The sequence below is a fragment of the Poecilia formosa genome, unplaced genomic scaffold (genome assembly GCF_000485575.1).
Source record: "Poecilia formosa unplaced genomic scaffold, Poecilia_formosa-5.1.2 Scaffold238, whole genome shotgun sequence".
Taxonomy (NCBI): Eukaryota; Metazoa; Chordata; class Actinopteri; order Cyprinodontiformes; family Poeciliidae; genus Poecilia; species Poecilia formosa.
Window position 1 is genome coordinate 137,892 of NW_006800177.1, and position 9,344 is coordinate 147,235.

At 37.2% G+C, this 9,344-nt stretch overlaps 1 protein-coding gene across 1 annotated transcript; it reads right to left on the reverse strand.

The window, feature by feature from the left end:
- Nucleotides 1-2,223: 2,223 nt before the first annotated feature.
- On the reverse strand, nucleotides 2,224-5,308 carry cyp1a (cytochrome P450, family 1, subfamily A). The gene is made up of 7 exons (XM_007569210.2): nucleotides 5,213-5,308; nucleotides 4,054-4,924; nucleotides 3,826-3,952; nucleotides 3,639-3,728; nucleotides 3,288-3,411; nucleotides 3,085-3,171; nucleotides 2,224-2,940 (listed from the first exon to the last, which is right to left on the reverse strand). The coding sequence occupies exons 2-7, from the start codon at nucleotides 4,891-4,893 to the stop codon at nucleotides 2,643-2,645; spliced, it is 1,566 nt and encodes a 521-aa protein (XP_007569272.1). The 5' UTR covers nucleotides 4,894-4,924; nucleotides 5,213-5,308; the 3' UTR covers nucleotides 2,224-2,642.
- Nucleotides 5,309-9,344: the final 4,036 nt, after the last annotated feature.

Below are 9,344 nucleotides of genomic sequence, written 5' to 3' on the forward strand. Positions count from 1 at the left end.
CTTGCAAAAACGGGCAAAAAACTGTGTCTGTAGACAAGCAAAGCAGGTAGAGATTTGCCACAACAGGCCTTCGAAAGTGAAAAGAGAAATTTAACAAAAGTGCTAAGAAAACAAATGCATGCAACACTTTTCAGATTTTCACTTATAGAAAAAGTTTTGAAAATCATGTGTCTTTTTCTCCCACAGAAAATCCCAGGTAATGAGACAACTGATGTGGTATAAATAATTTTCCAAGATGCTACAAGTCATGACCTTTTAGGGGGTGAAATCAATGGAAGATTGTACACTGATAGTGAGTGAAGAAAGACACATAGGTTTTTGTAGCTGTTATATATTTTCCCCCTAACAGATTTACTTGTTTTTTGTTGAATTGTAAAGGATATATGTTAGATTAAAGGTAGAAAATATTTGAAAAAAATGTATCATGGTGTCACTTTTCTGTGCCACAAAAACATGGCATTTTGAGAGGGGCATGCAGGCTTTAGAGAGCAGCTGTTTTTGCAAGACAGCCATACTAGAAAATGAGCTTGGAGCTGCAACATTTGCCTTTAACACTCATATTTCCACCTTCAGGTCTCATTGTTGTATTTCTGACTTGGAACTTCAAAAATCCAACTTCTGATAGAAAGCAGCATTAGACAGATAACAAAACCGCACGGATTAGTGCTAATATGGGGCTCGTCCACTTAGTATCTTCATCCTCTTTGTAGGTTGAAAAAGAAACTTCGCAGAATGTTTTAAGCATTTAATACATTTTCTATTGTATGCCAGACATTATAATTATGTTCTACAAAGAAGGATTTGCAATATGTAGTAGGCTGTCATTGCTTTAACCAATAGCTACTTGTAATATTAATAATTAATAAATAATATTGCAGGACCTGTTGGGGGAAAAAAAATAAATAAATAACCAGTTGTAATATAGCATATATTTCACACACGCCAATTGCATCTAAACTGCAAGAGCTGAAATTCTTCATTTATTTTGTTAATTTTCTCTGAATTTGTAAAATAGCCAATAGACAAGATTATGGGATATTTTACACTTTCCTTTAATATGACCTATTTAATTGCTTCAAACAATACAAATTATTACTTTCTGGGGTCTTCACTACAAAAAGTAGCTTACAATACATACACAGATATGCCTATTTTTTTAAATAATCAAGTGTTTTAAAATAATTGTTCAAAGGCTTACAAAGTATTGTTTAAGTAGATGGATCAAATGTAAATTTAAGTAATGAAATGACATACTTTATTTATTTAACTATGTACTCTCTAATGTTTCTGTCTGTATCATAAAAGACTGCACACTAAAAGTGGTTCAACTAAAAATACATTTAAAATTAATATTACACAGCTTGATTGTAACAAAAGGTGACACTCACAACATGGCGGCCGAGAAGACGTACGATGCGGATGCGGAACTACTAGCAAAGAGGCTGCTAGTCCGCAGGTTATAGAGGTTAACTACCTTTATTTTCGTTGATTATTGTAAATAAGTAACGGACATGTTTTAATGGCGAGCCTCTGTATTATTAGTTGGCAACATAAAGATTTATACTTTCAAATACGTCACTAGCGTGAAGCTAAATTTTGAAAAAAGGCTCATGTAGGTGACGCAGTGTTGAGGGTTTACGTCACTTCCTGTTCCAACCACGTGGATTTGTTGTGATTTTCTCCCCGCTTCCTGATGGAAGGTGTATGGATTTAAAACACGTGAGAAATCATATCTTTAATACATCACTTATTAGATCATAATGGTTCCCGTGAATGTCTGCTAAAATGAGACAGACAACTGCATTGTACACAACATTTTATTTTATTTTATTTCTGTTGACAAAATAATTCCAACCTTTACTTTTCTATACAATGCATGATATATAAGAGATATAAAATTGTACAGCATTAAGATATTTTTCCAGAATCATTTGAACTGCCCTGATTAATCATTTTTTTGGCACAGACAAGTAGTTCACCTCAAGCATTTAACAAATGCTTGAATTATAAAAATGACCTATAAAAAATATAGACACACACACACACACACACACACACACACACACACACACACACACACAATCACATTTAGGGATACAAATATAGCTTCAGGGTTGGCATTTACAGTATAGTGAAATGAAAATAATTAGCTTACAAACTTGAATGGAATGGTATTATACTGTAATATCTGTTTGCTACAGTGACTTCTGGTAGATTGCAGTGTAGATTGCAGTGCCCTTCATATTAATGCCTAAAATTTACTCTCCATCCAAAAGACGTTTAACAACTCCTATTGTATCCTTAATCACTTCTGCTTGGAATTCTTTTAGATTACAGGACAACACAGCAATATGCATCTTCTTGTTCTTCATTTATAAGCAGAGACAATGGGCAGAAATATTGCTTTGCAGAGCCTCAAACTACAAAGTGATAAACCCAAATGTAGACATCTCTTAGAGTCTGCATCATACAACTTTTCTTACCTGCCTCAATGCCATTAGCTCTATAGATAAAGGTCATCCAGTGCCCTCGATTCTTAGAAAAATACTTCTTTCAATCACACTTAATGTAACGCTTAATCTATAATATCACAGTCAGCACAGGCCACCTTCAGAATCTTACATTCTGAATAATGCATAGCTTCACTGGTCATCCTTAGCTCTCATTGAAACTCCCAGGTAGCAGCGTTTGTGTTTCATTGTGAGGCCGTATTCTGGGGTCATGTCCACAGGCTCTCCAGGTAACTTGTAAAAGTGCAGCTTCTGGATGATAATTGCCAAGAAGAGGAAGACTTCATTTCGTGCGATAACCTCGCCAATGCACCGCCGTCTTCCCAAGCCGAAAATGAGCACCTTCTCTCCCTCTAGCTTGTTGACCTCTGTGCCATCATCATTGAGGAAGCGGTCTGGGAGGAATGAAGAGGGGTCTTTCCAGAGCTTTCTGAAAGGCAACAATGTCAAAAGAAATTCAGGCTTGATACTATTGATTCCTGATTTATTTGGATTGTGGTTTTCTTTGTCATGTAAGGTTTCACAACTGTTTTGGATTTCAAAATTGAATAGTGAAAGCTATCAAGAAACTTACGGGTCGTGGTTTATCTGCCACTGGTTGATAAAGACACAAGTGTCTTTGGGAATGAAGTAGCCATTCAGAGATGTATCTTTTGTAGAGCTGAAAAAGGCAAAGATCAAGCTCATTGAGAATCCTGTTTTTTTGCCTTCATTACATACTCTGCCAGCTAACAGCTAACTCTTGTAAACAATAAGTAGAAAAAAAGCAAATCTTACCAGTGTGGGATTGTGAAAGGCAGGTATGAGGAATGACGGAAGAGCTCCAGGATGAAAGATTCCAGTAAAGGCAAGTTGTTTCTATCAGCGAGAGTAGGAGTACGATCCAGACCAATCTGCTCCTCTAAAAATGAGAAGAGTTGGTAAAATATCGATCCAGGAAGGAAACTGCATGAGTTGTTTTCTTAATAATAATAATAATAATAAAAAAAATCACATCCTATTGTGTGAGTCTGGAGCAAAGTTGTAAATACCAATGTTTTTTGTTTTTTTTTTGTAAGATTTATTGTCTTGCAAGATAAAATTGGCAAAAGAAAAAGAGAAATATTTAAGGAAAAAGCTCTAACTTACTGATTTCCTGAAAAAGCCTCTCCTCAACTTCTGGATATGACACAAGGTACATCACTGCCCATGACAGACCAGTAGAGATGGTGTCAAAACCTGGGAGAACAAATACATTAGTGAGGAAGACCATGTTGTGTAAAATAATGTTTGCAATTGCATGCAATCCAACCACTCAGCATGTATTAAAACCTACCAGCTCCAAAAAGATCATTGACAATGCCGACAACTTTCTCATCTGACATCTGGATGTTGGAGTTCTCATCCAACTTCCGGTCCTCACAGTGATCTATTAAGGAGTCTGTGATGTCACGGATGTTGTCCTAGAAATAAATGATTTGGCCATTTAATTAAACAAACTATGTCTTAAAAGTAAAAATAAGACTGAGATACATTATATTTTATAACTTATGCAGTAGAGTACCTTGTCAAAGGTGGCGTAGTGCTCAGTGACGAGCTTTTGAACAAAGTTGTTGAAGCGGTTGTTGATGTTGACAAACTTCTTCATTGATTTGTTGGGAAGATGCTGCAGAGCAGGGATGAAGTCTGCAGGGTTGCCACTGCCTGTCACCTTGACAAAATCTTCAGCGAGGTTTACTAAGCCGACCAGCTCCTGGTCATGATGGTCATAGCGACGGCCAAAGCACATGCCACAGATGACATTGGCAACAGAAACAACTATGTAGCGGAAAGGCTCAAATTTGCCTTCAACTGTCATGACATCTTGGAGTTCTTTGATCAAATGTTCTGCCTCTTTGCAGATGTGCTCTTCCAGCACGCAGGAGTATTCTGGGAGCTTTCCGTTCAGGGAGGAAAAAGATCGCAGTGCACTGTAGGCCAGCTTTCTGCGAGCCCGCCAAATGCCAGCTTGGTCTGTGCTGAAGGCCAGACTCTTGCCATCATTGATGAAGCGGAAGCTGTACAGGTCTGGCCTGCCGGCAAAGTCGTCCCCCTGTTTGGTGAGAGCCTGTTTAACTGTTTCATAACCACTCAGAACGACAACTGGACGCATGCCGATCTGAATCTGGAACACATCTCCAAAGCGCTTGCTCATTTCAGTAAGACTCAGGTAAGGCTTGCTACCCAGCTCTATCAGATTCCCTATGATAGGAAATCCGCTCGGGCCAGGGAGTTGACGAAGCCCCTCTGGGATCTCTCTGCGGAACTGCTTAAGGGTCAGGTACACCAAACACACTGTCACCAATGCTATCAGACCCTCAGACACTGAGAGTGCTCCGATGAATGGCAGTATCATTAATGCCATGATGACAAAGTTTCTCTGTTCTCTGCTCAACCTGTGAATTAAATAGGAGGGGCATTAGATCAGTGTTGACAGAGAGAAGAAAGCAGTATTGTGCAACATAATGATTGCATAGCAAGATCTCAAGTTAGTGAGAACCGTGTTTGACTCTGCTGCACAGTGGTGATCTGTACACACCTGTAGATTACGCACAGTGGTACATAGATGTCTTGGACATCTAGTATATCAGTACTACTAATTTAAATTAAAGTAGTCAAGCATCATAGAATCCTATCATTTTTGTTCCTATCTTAAAAATTACTTATGCAGGTAGTCACCTTACCTTCTGTTGAATGGCAAAAAAGAAAACTCTAATTCCAGAGATGTGTATCAAACAACACACAAATGTTTTGCGAAGCAAAGGTGTCCTTTACGTTGCTGATGTCTTCAAAACCGAGAGTGGACTTATAATTTATAGGGCGCTGCACAATCTGATTGGCTGCTGTGTGTGACATCATCTCCCCTCCTCCAAATTTCGGCGGCTCTCCTTTTCTAATTCTCTGCCATGAATGAAGTTTGGAACATAAAAAAAAAAAAAAAAAAAGTTGGTGGGTGTGTCTGTGTGTGGTCCTTACATTACACAATTCGTGTGCATTGCAAATGCCCCACTGCTTTCTTCAAGTTTAGGTGCGCATGAGACACTGAACTGGCTGTAAATCAGTGTGTGATCTGCGATAAGACAGTTCAAATCACTGTCATCATGCACTTGTTTTGCAGGTGGTTCAAACTTTGCAGTATCTGCTATGTATTTTCAGTGCAGCATTTTTGGCATTTTCTAATGCAGGATATGTGGCACGATTAATACACTTGAATGCACTTCGGCTTGGTCTGTGCAGGTAGGATATTTGCTGACGCAGAGACTTTCTGCGAGTGCGGTCTGTCAGGATAACCGCAGACGAGTTCATGCCCAGTGAAGGAGCTGCTTGATACTATAAGGATTTCTCGCATGAAGCGGACTTAATTGGGAGCAACTGAGATGGGTTATTTCCTTGTGACTGTGATATCAAGCAAACTTTCAGCCATCTTACCTTCCAGATTTGGAAGTGAGAACGGAACTGCTGACCATGCCAGCCTTTTCCAGGCACGGTTTCACAGTGCTGATAAAAACAGATGCCATTGCGTGCTTGTACCTGTATGCACTCCGCAGGAGTTAAAGATTGACCAGTTGCGTGAGAGCGCAGAGATCAAACCTTCCCCTCCCCTTCGAGGAGGATGCTGGGCAGAGTGAGAGAAAAGGAGGGGGAGCAGGTTGAGCTGCTGCCGGAGCGAAAGGCCGGACGAGTTCATACACTTAAATAAAGCGCTGCGTAATGAGTGGCTTAACTAATGCACCGTTACAACTTCGAAACACAAAAATTCACTAGGTGTTAAAGGTAAAAAAAAAAACACAAACAAACAAAACAACAACAACAAAAAAAAAACACATTTTAAGAGCACCAAGCTGGTTCTCAGCTACACTTTTGTTTTTATTGAATTTAATTATTTTCTAATCTGTTGGGTTAATGCTGGACAAGAAGGGAGGAAAATCTCGCAGGTATCTGCAGTTGTTTGTGTTTACATGTTCTGACAGAGCTCATGCATCTTCATAAACAGTTTAGAAATCTTTTCTCATATAGCTAAAACAAAGTCATTAAGTACAAGCAAAAAGTCAGAACTTTGTTTCTCATGGAAAAATGTTTCTTAGGTCAGATGAAGTTAAATAGTTTTTTTTTTTATGTAGAAGTTATGAGCATGAAAAGCCATATACGGTTATGGACAAGACATCTAACTTGTTGTCTATAGATCCACTGACACCAACTACCAGGGGGATTAACCACAAAATATTATTGCTAGATGTTCACACAATGCTGTAATAAAGGATTATGATAGAAAGTTTATTGGAAGAAAAAAAAATTACTAGAAAAAAGTGCACAAACACAAAACTTTGAGTCCAGTAGAGAAACTGTCACAAGTGTACATTGTCTTATATGACTGTTGCTAAGTGGTTCTACGTTTTCTTTATAAATGAAAGCAAAGTTTGCCTTTCATGTAAAACTTAAGAGAGAAGAGAGACACAGACCAAGTTCAGACCAAGCATAACGTACAGTGCACTTGTCCGTTGGCTGTTATTTCTACTTTAAAAATCCTTTATTGTTGTTATTTTTTTCCTAAGTAAATAATTTGTGGGTCATCATTAGCTGTAAATCATCCCCTCTTCATACCGGGTCTCTCCGATGTTCGGCCGGGACTCCCAGACCCGCTCCAGGCTCCTGTTGGAAGCCCGCAAAGGTTCCGTCACACCTCACGTCACATTCCAAAGGTGACACATTTGGAATGTATCACCTTGTACGTGATGGATCTAGTGTTCATTTAACTTTTTCTGAAATTATTTACTGATATAGATAATTTTTAGGTGAAAAAATACATAACTAGCAAAACAATACAGCAATGTTGCATTTGTGACTTTGACAGTTGTGCGTGTGCTATTGAATTTGAAGGAACGCGGTGTCAAAAATCTGAGAACCTATAATAGTGAAATGCTGTCACAAAAATAATGTTTATTCAAATAAAAAGACAAGCATTCAGATGGGAATATGCATTTTTAGTTATTTCAAAAGACTGCTAAAATATGTTTTTGCCGAAGGAGGGCGTCATATCTCTTTTATCTCTTTTACTTCCCTTCATAATAATAATAATAATAATAATAATAATAATAATAATAATAATAATAATAATAATAATNTTTATCTCTTTTACTTCCCTTCATAATAATAATAATAATAATAATAATAATAATAATAATAATAATAATAATAATAATAATAATAATGTGACTTTTTTTTCTTAATAGTTTGTGCACCAAGAACGGCCTTGGGCACAACTCTCAAGGAAAGTTAGACTTTTTCTTTTGATTAAAGTCCAAAAGTCATAACTTAATTCGTTCGCCAATTCCCTCGGGTCCGCGCTGCGCAGCGCTGTCCCGATCCCCTGGGGATGTGTTGAATCTGCAGGGTTTCTTTCTCCGTGCGCTCCGGCGCTACGCCTCTGGTGCAGCAGGTTGCGTGAGAAGCGGAGCTGCCGTCCAGAGGGGAGGGTCTCCGTCTTCTGGACAATCCTAAATCTGCTTGGTTAAGTCACGCGAAGGCTGTAGCCCCTGGAAAAGACACAAAGGTTTTAAACTCGCAGAACAAAGAGGAAAAAAAGCTCTTTTTTTTTTTTTACGCCCCCCACTCATTGCCCGCAAGAAGGTGCACGTGTATTCGCGCGCGCGCTGTAGCTTCTGTAAATGAGAGGAGCTTTGGAGTCATGCAATCTGCCACTCAGGCTTCACTGTTTGCAGTCATGCAACACGCTGAGGTCGCAGTAGGGCAAAACGAGTCACGAAAACTCTGAACAAGATGACCTCGTCACCCCTCCTCGTCACGTTAAGCTCCAAGAGTTGAGTCCGCTGGTAAAGAGGGAAACTAATAAATCATAATTCTTAATAATTATGATTTAAAATAAAAAAAGATAATGAAATAAAATTTCATTTAATTTTATTCCATTGCATCTTTTTCTTTTACATACGAATAGCACAAGATTAAATTAAGTAAGTGAATAAATAAAATTACATATTTGAATTCAAACTTTAAAACAGATCATTTAGATAACTGTAAAAAAAAAGCAATCAAATTTCTGCATCACAAAAAAATAATGCACAAAAGGTTAATTTGAAATAAATAAATAAATAAATAAATAAATAAATAAATAAATAAATAAATAAATAAATAAATAAAGTGTCAATCAAATTGGACTGATAAGGTTTAAATGACATTTTAACTGGTTGTGCATTCTCATAAAATTATTAAAAAAATATATACACATATTTTTTCCACTTTTTTTTTTACCAAAAATGAAAAAAAAAAAATCTGTAATTCAGTTCAAGTGAATCTTACATAGTACACAGAATATTTAGTGATTTTATTTATTTTTTTATTATCAAAAAATTATCATTAATCATTTGTGACTTGTCCTCCTTATAAAGGGTATTATAGACTGTCTGCTGGGCAGATGGCAAGTCCGCAATCTTCCCTGTGGTTCTGTAAGACATTACAGACATACATATGTTGTATATTTTCTTTATTAAATTATGGTAATATAGTTTTATCTCAAAGTGAATGTCAGGCTGTCATTAGCTATAAGCTGTAGCTGTAATGAATATGTGTATTATCTATACTTTTTGAATAAAATAACTGAAATACGTTAACTTTTCACATTTATTCTAATCTATTCAGATGCACTTGTACTAAAACGCTTAAAAGCGTAATAATTGGTTTGGATGAGTGTGGCATTTTCAAATGAAGAATTACATCATTCCACTTACAACATTTTTACAAATTCATTACACAAAAAGTGCATTATTTCAAGCATTTGTTTGTAATTATTTTTGATAGATT